Source organism: Physeter macrocephalus, chromosome 3 (assembly GCF_002837175.3).
Source record: "Physeter macrocephalus isolate SW-GA chromosome 3, ASM283717v5, whole genome shotgun sequence".
In the NCBI taxonomy this organism is placed as follows: domain Eukaryota; kingdom Metazoa; phylum Chordata; class Mammalia; order Artiodactyla; family Physeteridae; genus Physeter; species Physeter macrocephalus.
In genome coordinates, this window is record NC_041216.1 from 14,182,772 (window position 1) to 14,200,107 (window position 17,336).

At 38.2% G+C, this 17,336-nt stretch overlaps 1 protein-coding gene across 1 annotated transcript in view; it reads right to left on the reverse strand.

Moving 5' to 3' along the window:
* Nucleotides 1-14,792: 14,792 nt before the first annotated feature.
* Nucleotides 14,793-17,336, reverse strand: part of LOC102985372 (palmitoyltransferase ZDHHC18) — a 21,827-nt gene continuing 19,283 nt past the window's right edge. The window contains exon 6 of the mRNA XM_028488047.1: nt 14,793-14,816. Within this exon, the coding sequence (XP_028343848.1) occupies nt 14,793-14,816 (24 nt within the window). The remainder of the gene's footprint in view (nt 14,817-17,336) is intronic.

Below are 17,336 nucleotides of genomic sequence, written 5' to 3' on the forward strand. Positions count from 1 at the left end.
GGACCAACTAAGCCCGTGTGCCACAACTACTGAGCCTGCGCTCTAGAGCCCACGAGACACGACAACTGAGCCCACGTGCCACAACTACTGAAGCCGGCGCACCCCAGAGCTGTGCTCCACAACAAGAGAAGCCACCACAGTGAGAAACCCGTGCACCGCAACTAGAGAAAGCCCACGCCCAACAACAAAGACCCAACGCAGCCATAAATAAATAAATAAATAAATTTATTTTTAAAAGATACAATATTGATAGTTCAAGTCAATAGGTATTTTATTATTTTAATAGTTGATTTTGATTAATACATGGTTGACCTGAGTAATATCTGTAGCTGTCTTTAAAATTAAAAAAACCCTTTTTTTCAATCAAGTAAAAATTGGTTTCAGAGGTTACTCTCATTCATTAAACTAGATGTTAAAAAAAAAAACTATCCAGGGACTTCCCTGGTGACGCAGAGGTTAAGAATCTGCCTGCCAATGAAGGGGACACGGGTTCGATCCCTGGTCCAGGAAGATCCCACATGTCGCGGAGCAACTAAGCCTGTGCGCCACAACTACTGAGCCTGCATGCTGCAACTACTGAAGCCCGCGAGCCTAGAGCCTGTGCTCTGCAACAAGAGAAGCCACCGCAGTGAGAAGCCCACACACCGCAACGAAGAGTAGTCCCTGCTCACTGCAACCAGAGAAAGCTCACGCACAGCAACGAAGACCGAACGCAGCCAAAAATAAATAAATAAATACATTTACTTTTTTTTAAAAACAAACTATCCATTAAATATAGCAATTCCTTGAATTTAAAGAAAAAAAAAACAGCAGGAATAAGAAATTTAACAGCTTTGAACTACAAAATACACATTACTTTAAAAAACAAAAATGTAATTATTATTAAGACTATTGCTACTATAAAAGCACATTTCATGATTTAAGGAAAAAAAAGTCATTTTAGTGGTTTAAAAAAAAGTTATGTTAGTCATCAGTTTTATCCACTCCTTCCTCAAACCTTATAACATAGTAGGTAACTGGAAGGAAAACTATCTGATTTACATTTCAGAGTCCCTGCCCTGTCCCACCCTCTCCTGCCCTAGTGGATGTGCACTTGGTTAAATGCATTCTGTATGAGAAAGGAGAAGCAAAGAGGTAGTTTGAGCTTTAAAAATCCAGAGACTGTATTGGAATAATTTTGAAAGCTTCTTTAGAGATTGACCAAAAAATACTAGTCCTCTATTAGTGAAGGTCAACATCTTTAATTGGACACAGTCCAGGAGAGTGTTATTGCAAATAAGTACAATCAGAAGAACGGCAATGGACACTACCTGGGCAAAAGATCAGTGAGACAATACATACACCTTTGATTCTAGATTGGTATAATCCTTTTTAACAGGCATTATCACAGCCTCCAGTACCATACAATAAGGATTTCCCAAATATCTATGGAAAGTTGACAGTAGTACTACCTCTCTACCTATCTCATAACACAGATGCATTTTACTACTACTTTTCCTTTTAGAAATCACGTTAATAAAGATGTTTGGAGGAATTCCTTGGCGGTCCAGTGGTTAGGACTCTGCACTCTCACTGCAGAGGGCCCAGGTTCAATCCCTGATGGGGGAACTAAGATCCCACAAGCTGCACAGCGTGCAGCCAGAAAAAAAAAAAAAGATATTTGGGCATTTCTGGTTTTAAATGCCAGTTATTTTTAAAAACTGGACAAGTGTTACAGAAATTTTTGTTGGCATTTTTCAAACTTGGAGGAAACAGAATTTGACAAAGAATATTTCCCAAGTGGTCTGGAAGGAAGCAAAAGAATTAGCAAAATCTAGAGAAGAAAAAATGAAAATGCATCAGGTAAAGGCCTGAGGTTTGCTGGCAGGAGAAAAAAGTGTGGACGCTGTGTAAACAAGAATCCATGGTAAACAAAATTTAATTAAAATGAAGCAACTATCATGTTTTGTCACATTTGTTAAAACTAAACTGCCAACAGGTGTCCTTTTAGGGTGTCCATCGTCTTGATTTCCATCAATTGTCCCAGAGAAATTATTAATAGTGCTCCCCCTTACTCTTAAAAGTGAACTGTTTTTAAAAATAGCAAAACACTATGTTGTACACCTGAAACTAATACAACACTGTAAATCAACTATACTTCACTTAAAAAAGATTTTTTGGGGCTTCCCTGGTGGCGCAGTGGTTGAGAGTCCGCCTGCTGATGCAGGGGGACACAGGTTCATGCCCCGGTCCGGGAGGATACCACATGCCGCGGAGCGGCCGGGCCCGTGAGCCATGGCTGCTGACTGAGCCTGCGCGTCCGGAGCCTGTGCTCCGCGGCGGGAGAGGCCACAACAGTGAGAGGCCCGCGTACCGCAAAAAAAAAAAAAAAAAAAGATTTTTTTAAGTGAATTGGTTTACACAATAAATTATATGATCACCCTTTCCTTGAAGAACCAGGAGGCAGAGCTGCTAAAACAGCTCAATGTTCAGGATCCAATCATAGTCCCAATTATTTAAAATTCAGTACAGATTTACCTCATTTATCTAGCACCGTGAATATAACAGCAGAATAGCAGTGACTAAGAACATGGATTCTGGAACCAAATGGCCAGAGTTCATATCTCAACCCTGCTATATAAACTCTAGCTGTGTGACCAAGAAAATTTTTGCTGTTTTACTTTTTACTTTGAAATAATTTCAAACTTGGAGAAAGTTTCAAGAATAGTACAAAGGACTCCTTTATGTCCTTCACCTAGGTTCACCAATTAGGAACATTTTGCCATATTTACTTTTATCTCTCCCACACACAATTTCATTACTAACTTTTTAACCATTTTGATAATATGTTGTAGACATGGTGCCTCTGTCTAAATACTACAGAGAACAACTCCTAAGAACATACTACAGTCCAATTATCACATTAGGAAATTTAACAATACAATATTATTATGTAACATAAAGTCCATATCTAAATTCTACCAATTGTCCCAATAATGCTCTTTATAGGAATTTTTTTCCTCAACCCAGGATCCTAATCCAGAATTGTGGGCACATTTCTTAATCTCTCCCTCATGGGATTATTGGGAGAAATAAAGAGTAAATATAAAGAATTTAGAACAGTTTTTGGCATTTAGTGCAGGTGTTAGCTGCTTTTAGGAAGTGACAGACTCCATACAAGGTAGAATTGTCAGAAAATGGAAATAACTCTTCAGACACTATACTCCTTAAAGCCATTTTAATGAAAACCTCTGTAAAATATGTTGTGCTTATCCATTATTTCTTAAACAGAATATGTTAAATATAATTTAACCTTTTCTTAGTAACTCAGGGTCTTCACATCAGCAGTGGTACTATGCTATAAAACCATGATGCTGTCAAAGGCTCCTAAGGTATGAGGTGCTATATGCCTCTGTAATAAAACAGCTATAAAGTCTAGACAGGCATCTTGAATCTCTTCCTTCTGCTGTCATGCTTTTTGATCATTAGTATGTATTAGTGCATCTAATCTATATTATTCTAATAATGTTTATGGTCAAACAAGGCTTTTAGTTTAAAAAGCACTTTCCTGTCATCTCTCATTAATTCAATAAATATCCACTATGTCATTTGATTAATTAGCTGATTTGAATTTCACAAGAAGTCTGTGAGGTAAAAAGAAAATGTATTACTACTCCCAATTTTAATTACCTCATCATAGATGAATAAATTAAGGCTCAGATAGGTCAAGTGACTTACTCTGGGCCACAGAGCCAACAGGCAACACTGATAGCCCTAGCACACCTAGATCCTCTGTCCCTCAATATACACAGTTGTCTCTGAGTGAAGTCCTAGGATGATACGACTTTTTAGATAGTGAATGAGCTTTCTGAAAGCTTTTTCTGACTTTTAAAAGTACTTTCAGCTTACCTTCAAACACAAGAAGTTGCATTCTGGTTGGCTGAAAATGCCAGATGTCTGACTTTCAGATGCTCTTCCTCTGCACTTTCTCAAATATTCTTTCCAAAATTCTCTGAACTTTATGGCAACACTTTATTAATATAGACTCCACACCCATTTGAAAACTTGAGACAAATTCAGACCTGAGCTAAAGTTTACCTCTGTACTCTAATAAAGAAAAGCCTGGCTAAGAAAACAGTGTAAATAAGATTGCAGGGAGAAATGTTTAATCAGCTGTTTTTAAGCATTTCAGGAGTCTAATTTACATACAATTAAAGTTAAATTGCACATCATTCTCAGCTATTCATTAAACCAGGTACAGGGACCTCTACCTAACAAAAAAACCTGGTAACACTAATAGCCTAGTTTCAGTTATGACTCAAAGTAACAGGTGCACCTAGAGAAAAACAAAACACAACACTCTCACTAGGATTTACCTCAATTAGCCCAAATTAATGAGGTCTGATTGTACCTCCAATGGTGACCCACAAAACCTATCTTCCCCTGATGGCCTAGAGTAGAAGCTCAAATGCAGTTAAAACTCCTGTCACAGAAACTAGGTAGAGGCAGCAAGACAAAATGGCAATGGCATAGAGTTAAGAGCCACAAGCCTCAGGTTCTAGGTCGGATGATGCTGCTAAATCTGTATGACCTTGGTTAAATCGCTCTACTTCTCCAGCCTTCAGTTTCCTAGGCAATAAATGTGGTCTTTAAATACCATATCTCACTAAAAGCATCCAGAGCTCCTTGACTAAAGGGCAGGAAATGTACAAGATGAGTCTGGAACATCTTCTCATAACTAGAAAGCAAGGAACACTATCAAAGACTACTGCAGTTATGTCAAAAGAAATCAGGAGCCAACGTGAAGAGGCTCCCGTTGGTCCAAGATGGAACAAATTAAACATCAGTAAGAATAACTACAATAGGGCTTCCCTGGTGGCACAGTGATTAAGAATCCACCTGGAATGCAGGGGACACGGGTTCGAGACCTGGTCTGGGAAGATCCCACATGCCACGGAGGAACTAAGCCTGTGCGCCACAACTACTGAGCCCGTGTGCCACAACTACTGAGCCCATGTGCCACAACTACCGAAGCCCGTGTGCTCTAGGGCCCGCGTGCCACAACTACTGAAGCCCATGCACCTAGAGCCCGTGCTCCGCAAAAAGAGAAGCCACCACAATGAGAAGCCTGCATACCGCGACAAAGAGTAGCCCCCACTCGCCGCAACTAGAGAAAGCCTGTGCGCAGCAATGAAGACGCAACACAGCCAAAAATAAATAAATAAATAAAATAAATCTATTTTTAAAAAAAGAATAACTACAATAGATTAAAACATGTCAAATATGTTAATACCCATAAATTCATAATGATACTTAAAAAAAAACCTAACAACTCACTGATTCCCTTTGGAGTATATCAGGGAACCAACTTACCATTTTGAAAACTTGCAAATAAAGGACTAAAGGTAAAGAATCAAGTATTTATCCTGCCTTTCCTGTACAAATCAAAAACTTCAGAGTAACCAAAGAGTTGATTAGGGAAAGTGTTTCTTTTTTGAAGTATTCCAGTTCATAAATGAAGAAAGAATGATAGCACTAGAATATCACCATTTTGCAAACACCTAGGTAATAATTATCCAGGACCACTTATAACACAAAAAGAGACATCTGGACATTATAGGCCTCCTGATAGAAGAACACAACAACTCTTATGAAGCATTATATTGCCAAAGCAGGAACCTGATTTAGGTCAAGCCTCTAGAGTTGTGCTGGCCAACAGGCGGCCACTACCTACACACATGTAGCTATCAAGCACTTGAAATGCGTCTGGCTCATATGAATTGATATGTGCTGTAAGTGTAAAACACACACTGAATCACAAAGATTTAGTATGTAAAACATCTCAATAATTTTTATATTCATTATGTGGTGAAATGATAGCAACTTGCAACTATCAGGTTAATTTAAAATATTATTAAAACAAATTCCACCTGTTTCTTCTTACTTTTTTTTTTCTTCTTACCTTTTTAATGTGCCTACTAGAAAATTTAAATTTCATTTGAGGCTTGAATATTTCTATTAGACAATGCTGCTCTAGCTCTAACAACCAGTTTACAGGGAATACAAGGGACAGAGAAACAAATAAATCATAGAAATTCAATTAGCAAAATCTAGAATGGGAAAACTTGCTTTCTTCAACAACAAAAATATAAAGGAAAAAAGGCAAGAGAACCGAAAGATTAAAAGAAACTTAAGAGCCACAGAACCCAAAGATTAAAAGAGATTTAAGAGCCATATAAATCAAATCAATGAATGGATATTTTTTGGAACCTGATTCGAATAAAGCAAATGTTTAGAGAGAAAGGGGGGCACAGATGAAGGGAAGAGGGAAAAGAGAAAGCAACTGTGGAAATACGAACATTAACTGGCTATCCAATGACGTTACTGTGTACTGTGTTACTTTTTTAAAAAAAAGAGCATCTTTTATAGTTACATAATGAAATTATTTACAATTTAAATAATATGATGTTTGGGATTTCTTCCAAAAGAATCTTGTGAGGATGAGACAGTAGGTAATAGTACAGATGAACAAAATTGACCATGAGGTGATAACTGTTGAAGTTGAGTGATGGGCATGTAGAGGTTCATTATATCATCTTCTCTACATTTGTATATGTTTGAAATTTTCTATACATACTTTTAAAAAAAATTTTTATTTATTTATTTATTTATTTATTTATTTTTGGCTGCGTTGGGTCTTCACTGCTGCGTACGGGCTTTCTCTAGTTGCGGCAAGCGGGGGCTACTCTTCATTGTGGTGCGCGGGCTTCTCATTGCGGTGGCTTCTCTTGATGCGGAGCATGGGCTCTAGGCATGCAGGCTTCAACAGTTGTGGCACGTGGGCTCAGCAGTTGTGGCTCACAGGCTTAGTTGCTCCACGGCATGTGGGATCTTCCTGGACCAGGGCTCAAACCCGTGTCCTATGCATTGGCAGGCAGATTCTTAACCACTGTGCCACCAGGGAAGCCCCCATACTTTTTTTTAATGAGAGAAAATTTTATCTATAAGGACACTTCTAGCTCTTGAATCTACAAAAATCTATGAAAATAAATGATGGGGTTGGCAAGTACCTCAAGAAGTCATTCAATCTAGTTTTCTGCCTCCAGGAACATTACTTGCAATATTACCTCACTCAGCAAACATTTACTGAGTAACCACCAAGTGCAAAGGCCATAGCATTGTAGAAGATGTATACAGATACAACAAACAGTTTCTGTTTAAAGAGTTTCCTAATGTAGGAGAGACAAGAAAACAACATAAATATAAAACAAATGAAGTTATGGTTTACTCCTGGTTAAGTAAATCACGAAAGGCATCGTAGAGGAGTGTCATATAACTGGGTGTTAAAAATAGGCAGGAGGGACTTCTCTGGTAGCACAGTGGTTAAGAATCCACCTGCCAATGCAGGGGACACGGGTTCGATCCCTGGTCCGGGAAGATACCACATGCCGCAGAGCAACTAAGCCCATGTGCCACGGCTACTGAGTCTGCACTCTAGAGCCTGCGAGCCACAGCTACTGAAGCCCGTGCTCCACAACAAGAGAAGCCACCACAATGAGCAGCCCGTGCACCACAATGAAGAGTAGTCCCCGCTCACCGCAACTAGAGAGAAAGCCTGTGTACGGTAACAAAGACCCAGTGCAACCAATAAATAAATAAATAAATAAATAAATAAAAGCAGGATTTGGACATGTAAAGACAAGGAGTATTATGTCTAAGGTGGACAGACAGTGTGAGCAGAGGTACATAAGCAGAAAATAATGAGACATTTCTGGGGAATGAAGATGAGTACGTTATTGCAAAAGTAGTAGGAAGCAAGGCTGGAAAGACAAGTAGGGCCAGATCACAGAATCTTAAATATCAGGTTGAGTTTATACTTTAGTCGATAAGTGCCAGGAGTCACACAAGTGGAGTTATAGATTACAGAATATTTAGGAAGATGCTATACATCTCACTTAAGCAGAGAAAAGAATGGAGCTGGGTGAGGGGAGACTGGAAGAAGCAGCAGCCGTCAAGGCAACCGGTAACAAAGGACCGAAAATGACCTAGTGGGAGAAAAAGACAGGAAGGGACCTGAGAGTGTGTTGGCATGAAAAGAGATGGGGAGTTCAGGGAAGTCAACAGCAACTAAGGCCTTACATCTGAATGAACTGGGAAAACAGCGGAGCCAATGTTTGGTATGTCGGCAGACCTATACTAGCCCTGAAATGTGCTGAATAAATGACTGAGTGAATAAGTAAATAGAAATACATGAGTCAGGATAAAAGGCAGCAGCAAGTCAGGGGACTGGGAGCGGCGGGGGGAGCAGGCAGAAGAAAAGCTCAGCCTTCCCGTTTTAACTTATGAGGAAGTCAAGGTGCTGAAGGAAAATGCTGTCCAGGTGTGCTAAGCATCTTTCTCAGAAAAGCAAAGTTTCCATCGTTAAAATCTGTATAAAATCCATCCTTAAAACCTATAAACATGTCTCCCAAGCAAGAAGGAAACAAGCTGCACCAATGTGACCACTGGTTCCCAAAAGCAAACAATCCATGAAAAGCTGAAGGTGCAGAAGGGATATCCAAGTGGAGGGATTCAATAGGAACTCTAGGACTGAGGTTCAGAGATAGAAATACAGATTTGGGAGTTACTATTGATACATGAAGGCTGTAGTCAGAGACATGAGAGAGGAGATGACCTCCTAACACAAAAGCATAAACAGAGAGGCAAGGACAAAGGACAACTTGGAGATGGACAAAGAAGCATCAAGAAATGTAGGAGAATCAGAACAATGCCTTGTCATAAAAGCTAAGAGAAGAGTTTCCAGAAGGAAGGCATGCTCAATCCTTGTTTTCTTCCTTGACCCACACATCCAATTCATCATCAAGCCTATCAGCTCTACCTCCAAAATACATACTAAATACATCTACTTCTTTTCATTTTTTTTTTCCACCAACCTAGTTGAAGTCTCCATCATTACCTGGACTTCTGTTATTCACCTTAGTCAATTCCTGCCCCCAAATAATCCATTTTCTTTGCAGCAATTGGATTAATCTTTTAAAAATGGAAATCATATCACATACCCACCCCCTGCTTAAAACGTTTTAACTGACTGGATATTTAAAGATACTGCAGTGTGACAATGTTAATATAATCATGTTTCAATAGGGGAAATACTTGTATTTTAGAGATGTATGCTGAAATATTTACAAATGAAACGAAGTCTGGGATCTGCTTCAAAAATAAGGGCAAACAAGTCTGAACTTATTCTATGAGACCAGTATTACTGTACTATCAAAACAAGACAAAGACTTCCCCCTAAGGTCAGGAACAAGACTACAATATCCATTCTTATCACTTCTGTTCGGTACTGTACTGGAGGTTCCAGCCAGGGCAATCAGGTAAGAAAAAGAAATAAAAGGCATGAGATTGGAAATGAAGAAGTAAAATTCTATTTGCAGATGACATGATCTTATATCAATAGAAAATGCTAAGGAATCCATCAAAAAAACTGTTAGAAGCAACAAGATCAATATACAAAATTCCATTTTATTTCTACACACTAGCAATAAACAATCCAAAAATGAAATTAAGGAAATAATTTCACTTACAAATGCACAAAATAAATAACTTTAGTAAGATTTAGGAATAAATTTAATAAAAGTGTAAGACTTGTACATTAAGACTTCAAAACCTAGAAAAAATTTAAAGACCTAAATAAATGAAAAGACATCCCATATTAATGGACTGAAAGACTTAATATTGTTCAGATGGCAATACTCCCTAAATTAATCTACAGATTCAATAAAATCCCTATCAAAATCCCAGCTGGTTTTTTTTTTGCTGAAATTGACAAGCTGAGCCTAAATTCATATGGAAGTGCAAGGGACTCAGCAAAGCCAAAAACAATATTGAAAAAGGAATAAAATTGAAGGACTCATACTGTTTTTATTTCAAAACTTAAAAAAGAGCTGCAGTAATCAAGACTCTGTGATACTGGCATTAAGAACAGACATCCAGATCAGTGGAATAGAACTGAGAACCCCAAAATAAACCCATACATTTATGGTCAATTTATCTTTGAAAAGGATGCAAGAAAATTCAATGGGGAACAACTTATCTTTCCAATAAATGATGCTGGGACAACTGGATATTCATATGCAAAAGAATAAAGTTGAACCCCGGGACTTCCCTGGTGGTGCAGTGGTTAAGAATCCACCTGCCAATGCAGGGGACATGAGTTCGATCCCTGGTCCAGGAAGATCCTACATGCTGCGGAGCAACTAAGCCCATGTGCCACAACTACTGAGCCTGCACTCTAGAGCCCGCGAGCCACAACCACTGAACCTGCATGCCACAACTACTGAAGCCTGTGCGCCTAGAGCCCATGCTCCAAAACAAGAGAAGCCACTGCAGTGAGAACCCCGCGCACCACAACGAAGAGTAGCCCCCACTTGCCAAAACTAGAGAAAGCCCGCGCGCAGCAACGAAGACCCAACACAGCCAAAATTAAAAATAAATAATTTTTTTAAATTCTTTAAAAAAAAATAATAAAGTTGAGCCCCTACCTAACACCATACCAAAAATTAACTCAAAATGGATCAAAGGCTTAAATATAAGATCTAAAAGTATAAAACTCTTAGAAGAAAACACAGGTGTAAATCTTCGCAATCCTGGATTAGGCAACAGTTTCTTAGATATGACACCTAAAAGCACAAACAACCAAAGAAAAACCCGTGTCCCCTGCATCGGCAGGCGGACTCTCAACCAATGTGCCACCAGGGAAGCCCGACTTCTGTGTTTTAAAGGTCATGGTCAAGAAAGTAAAAAGACAACCCACAGAAATGAAAATAAAATATTTACATATCATATCTGATAAGGGACTTGTATCCAGAATATATATAAAACTATTACAACTCAATAATAAAAGGATGAATGAACCAACTTATGAATGGGTAAAACATTTAAATAGACATTCTCCGAAGAAGATAAACAAATAGCCAACAAACACATGAAAAGTGCTCAACATCACTAGTCATTAGGAAAATGGAAATCAAAACATGAGATACTGGGGGGAGGATAAACTAGAAGCTTGCGATTAGCAGATACAAACTACTATATATAAGATAGATGAACAGGGACTTCCCTGGTGGTCCAGTGGTAAAGAATCCACCTTCCAATGCAGGGGACGTGGGTTCGATCCCTGATCAGGGAACTAGGTTCCCACGTGCCACGGGGCAGCTAAGCCAGCGTGCCACAACTACTGAGCTCGCGCGCCTCAACTAGAGAGCCCACGTGCTGCAAACTACAGAGCCCAGGAGCTCTGGAACCTGTGCGCCGCAACTACAGAGCCCACGCACCCTGGAGCCTGCGTGCCACAACTAGAGAAGAGAAAGCCTGCGTGCCACAACTACAGAAGAGAAAACCCGCATTCCACAACTACAGAGAAGCCTGCGCGCCACAACAAAAGATCCCGCATGCCTTAACGAAGATCCCGCATGCTGCAACTAAGACCCGACAGAGCCAAAAAATAAGTAAATAAATAAAATAAATGAATATTAAAATGAAATAAACGAGATCCTACTGTACAGCACAGGGAACTATATTCAATATCCTGTAATAAACTATAATGGAAAAGAATCGGAAAAGGAATATACATATATATGTATGTATAACTGATTCACTTTGCTGTACACCAGAAACTAACACAACATTGTTAAATCAACTATACTTCAAAAAAAAAACCAAAAAACGAAAAACAAAAACCCCATGAGATATCATTTCACACCCACTAGGATGGCTATCATCAAAAAAACAGATAAGAAATACTGGTGAGGATGTGGAAAAACTGGAATCATACACTGCTGGTGGAAATGTAAAATAGGCAGCTACACTGGAAAACAGTCTGGCAGTTCCTCAAAAAGAGTTATCATATGACCCAGCAAATCCACTCACAGGTACATACTCAAGAGAAATGAAAACATACGTCCACACAAAAAATCTGTACAAGAATGCTATAGCACCGTTATTCATAACAGCCAAAAAGTAGTAACAACTGAAATGTCCATCAACTGATGAATAGATAAATAAAAGTGTTACATCCATACAATGGAGTACTGATACAAGCCTATAACATGATGAACGCTTGAAAACATTATGCTAAGTGAGAGAAGCCAATTACAAAAGACCACATATTGTATGACTGAATTTATATGAAATGTCCAGAATGGGCAAATCCACAGACATAGGAAGTAGATTAATGGTTGTGTAGGGCATGGGGAGGGGGGAATGAGGAGTGACTGCTAATAGGTATGGGGTTTTTTTCTGGGGTGATAAAAATGTTCTGGAATTAAACAGTGGTGATGACAGCATAACCTTGTGAATATACTAAAAAACACTGAATTCCATACTTTAAATGGCTAAATAGTTTGGCATGTAAATTGTATTTCAATTTTAAAAATTAAAAAGAAATGTCTCGGGTTTGATCCCTGGTCCGGGAAGATTCCACATGCCGTGGAGCAACTAAGCCCATTCGCCACAACTACTAAGACTGCGCATCACAACTACTGAAGGCTGCACACTCTAGGTCCTGCGTGCCACAACTACTGAAGCCCGCGTGCCTAGAGCCCGTGCTCCGCAACAAGAGAAGCCACCTCAATGAGAAGCCCGAGCACCACAATGAAGAGTAGTCCTCACTCACCGCAACTAGAGAAAGCCTGCGCACAGCAACAAAGACCCAACACAGCCAGAAATAAATAAACAAATAATTAATTAATTTTTTAAAAAAATGTCCACAGAAAGACTTGTACACAACTGTTCACAGCAGCTTAATTTGTAACAGCCCCAAACTGGAAACCACCCAAATGTCCAGCAACAGGTGAATGGATGAACAAATTACTATATTCATGTGATGCATTATTACTCGGCAACTAGTGAAACTTGCAACAACATGGAAGAATCTCAAAATAATTATCCCAAATGAAAGACACCAGACCTCCGCCCCCTGTCAATGAGCACATACTGTATGATTATATAAAATTCTAGAAGATTCAAAATAATTTATAGTGATAGATAGCAGATCAGTGGTTGCCTATGGCCTGGGGGTGTGGGGGGAGGCATCGGAGCAGGAGGGAGTGATTACAAAGGAGGAAAGATTTAGGGGTGATGAATATGTTCATTATCTTGATTATGGTGGTGGCTTTAATGGTATATACATATGTCAAAACTTATCAAATTTTATATTTTAAATGTATGGGGTTTATTGTATGCCAATAATATCTCAATAAAACTTGTAAAAATGAAACGAAAGCACTGTTAATTCAAGTATTTAAACTGCTGCAGTCTACAGGCTAGATAGTAATTTAAAATAAAAGTTACATTATTAATGGTTACTACGTGAGGTGATGCATCAATATGGTTACTACATGAGGTGATGTATCAATATGTGTTAATTGGCTTGACTGTGGTTAATCATTTCACAACATATACATGTATCAAATTATCATGTTGTATACCTTAATATATAAGATTTTTGTTTGTCAATTATATCTCAAAGCTTAAAAAATAAAAATAAATAGAAGCTATATTAACTGTTGAAAAAAATAACATTAGGGGAGGAGATAGGATATTAGAAAAAAGATTAGTCATGCATTAATAATTGTTGAAGTTAGGAAACAGATACACAGGGGTTCATTATACCATTTACTTTTATATATGCTTGAAATTTTGCATTAAAAAGTTTTTTTAGGGAATTCCCTGGCGGTCCAGTGGTTAGGACTCCACGCTTTCACTGCTGAGGCCTGGGCTCAATACCTGGTCAGGGAACTAAGATTCCACAAGCCTCGCAGTGTGGCCACCAAAAAAAAAAAAAAAAAAGTAAAAAAAAAAACTTTTCAAGTACCCCAATTAAAAAAAAAAACTCACCAAGACTTCCCATTTTACTTAAAAATAAAACTCCTTTATCAGTCCTACAAAGTTTTGAAATACCTTTGCTCTTAGTTCCTTCTATCTTGGAACTCTTTCCTCACCTCTTCATTTGGCTCATTCATTTTCATTCTTCAGTTTTGGTTTGTCACCTCCTCATAGAAGCCTTTCCTGACCGTCTCTAAGTTCCTCTATTATAGCACCCCATTTTATTCTCTTCCTAACATATCACAATCTTTCAATATTTTATTTATGTGTTTATTTGTTTATTGTCTACCCAAGGCTTCTTAAACTGCATGAGAGCAGGGACCTTGCCTCTCACAGTCACTGAGTTGTATTCTTCGTACTTGGCACATAACATATACTCAATAATTATTTGTTAAATGTTAAACTAATAACCCAATACTGGGCATTATCTTATTGTTGAACATTTAATATATCAAAGCCTTACAGAGAACCTACTGTTTGCAAGGCTTCAGGTAAAACATGCATATCTGAAGTGAGAGGATACGTGATATAACGTAAATTAAATAGAATTAAAATTAAAAAAAAAAAACTCTTCCAAAGGCTACTGAAAACAGTAAATAAATATTATTTAAGAAGACTAACTTTTTTCCCCAGAGACTTCATTTAGAAACAGAAATGAGTGTTCTGATATAGTACCTTCTCTAGATAAAGATGTATAAACAAAGGGGTCCCCCAAGGATTAATGCTGAAACCTATCACAAGTAACATTTTTAGAAATTATCTAGAAAAAACTGTCTAGTGACATCTTCCCAGTTTGCAGATGACTCTAAAGCAGTAGCTAGAAATATGATGGTACAAAGTTGTGTGCTGAGAAATGTGGAAAATAGCTTCCATGTAGACAAAAATAAGGTAATGCAGTAATGGAAAAATAGTCCAAATTATAATTATTAGATGACGAGCTCTAAAGCTACCTGTTACAATACAAGAAAAGGGTTTCAGAGTCCCTGGACTTATGCTGAATACAGCTACAAAAAGGCAACAAAATGCTGGCTGTTATTATGAAGGCTTTGAAAATACAGAACACATTATCCTGCCCTTGTACAAACCAAAGCGTATCTGTACCTAGAATAGAATGTGCAGTTGTGGCCATCATAGCACAAAAAAGGTAAAATAGATACACAAGGCCTAGAAAGGTATCCCAAAAGACCAAAGGACAGAGGAGCTTATGTATGCATACATATTTTTAATATAGATATAGATATATAAAGGACACATCAGTATGAAACAAAAAGGGTGTGAAATGTGAAATGGTAGAGACTGCATCAAATCTTAGAAGTTACAATGTAGTTAGAAGTCTAAAGAAACAATAAAATATTTAAAAAAAAATTTTTAACACAGGTTTTAGAATCAGAAAGACAGAAGTTTTATGTAGAAAAAGGGAAGGGAAGGGGTAAGAGGAAGGGAAAGGAAGTGGAGGGAGGAAAGAATTGAGTTCTAATCCCAGTAGGTTTAGCTATGTGACAGTGCTCATGTTGCTTAATTTCTTTGAGCCTCGCTTTTCTCATCTGTAAATAACTAATTTGAAGGATGGCTGTGAGGATAGAAATATGCACAATGCCTGACACATAGTATACACTTACTACTTTTATTAGAACTAATAAAAAGTAATAGTTTACTGCCCAATCCAGTGTATAAAGTAATAAAACTCATTACTCTGATGGGGAGTACAGAATGTAAGAAAAAATAATTCAAAGATCATCTCGATAAATTCATAGGCAACATTTCCATAAGAACCTCCTTCCTAAGAGAACTTATAAACTTTGGGCAACATAGCCCTAAATTCTGAAGTTGACATTTTCATCCCTTTCCCACAGCAGCAGAATTCTGGGCTAGAGAGATGACATATCCAACCAAACATGCCATTGATTGTCTTAATTTATAACAACTATTAATATTATTTGAGCAATGGACTAAGTAATGATGTCATTTAATCCTTCTAAAATCCTTTGAGATATGCTCCATATTTTACAGTAAAATTAGCCAGGTCCCCATCTTTACAGATGAGAAAACTGAAGCTAAGAGATTCATTGCCTAAGGGTACATACCGAGCTAGTAAGTGGAGGAGCATACATTTGAAAACAGATGGACTGACTCCAGAATCTATACTCATAACCACAGAACTAACTGCCTCCTACTTTGCAAGAAATGTTGGGTGTTGGGTATGCAAGAATGAGGTGAGTGATGAAGGAGTGTACAGTTTGCCTGATGAGTCCAGCCCAGCCAAGGTCACACTGCCAGGTAGATACTCAGATTTAGGGTGGCCACAAGCATGAACACTGAAATAATAAGAACTCATTAATGAGGATGTGAGAAACCTAATATAAGAAGGGAAGCCTCAGACTTCCCTGGTGGCGCAGTGGTTAAGAATCAGCCTGCCATTGAAGGGGACATGGGTTCGAGCGCTGGTCTGGGAAGATCCCACATGCCACGGAGCAACTAAGCCCGTGCGCCACAACTACTGAGCCTGCATGCCTAGAGCCCGTGCTCTGCAACAAGAGAAGCCACCGCAATGAGAAGCCCGTGCACTGCACCACAACAAAGAGTAGCTCCCGCTTGCTGCAACTAGAGAAAACCTGCACGCAGCAACAAAGACCCAACACAGCCCAAAATAAATAAATTAAAAAAAAAAAAAAAAGGTAGGGAAGCCTAAAAATCCCTAAACTGTGGTCTCAGCCATGGTAAACAAAGTGCAGAGAAAGAGGAAAAGATATCAAAATGCTAACTAGTGAGATTATGAGTGATTCTTATTCTCTGCTTCATATTTTTTGAATTTGGCTTTTTTTTTTTAAACAAAGAGCACTCGTTATTTTCATAATTGGAAAAAGGCAGAAATAAAAATAAATCTGAGGAAACTTTCACGCTTTATTCACTTCTAATTGTGTAATTTGTTGCAATGATCATGTATTACTTTTGTAATTTCAAAGCGATTTTGAAAACAAATACATCTAGTATATTAGAAAAAGGAAGTAAATTACATGCAAATACCAAAGCAAAAAAAAAAGGATGTGATGTAAGAATCAGCAAATGAGCAGTTGTAGTTTGTTGGAAAGAACTCTAGATATGCACCAAAAGGCTCGGGTTGATACTGATATACACATCAACATGGATTAGATTAATCTCAAAAACTTTACGTTGAACAGAAGAATTCAGACACAAGTGTGCATACTGTATGAGTGAAAAACAGGAAAAATTAATATGTGAGGATAGAAATCACAACAGTGGTTGCCTATAAGATAGCAGGAACTGACTGGAAGGGGGTATGAGGGAACTTTGGAAGGTTATGGAAACAATCTATCTCTTGATTGGGTATTGGCCACACATGTCTTTACATTTGTCAAAACGCATCTAATTATACACTTGCATTTTTATGCATTCTACCGTATGTAAATCTTACCTTTAAAAAAATCTCATTAAAAAAAAAGACAGGGTTC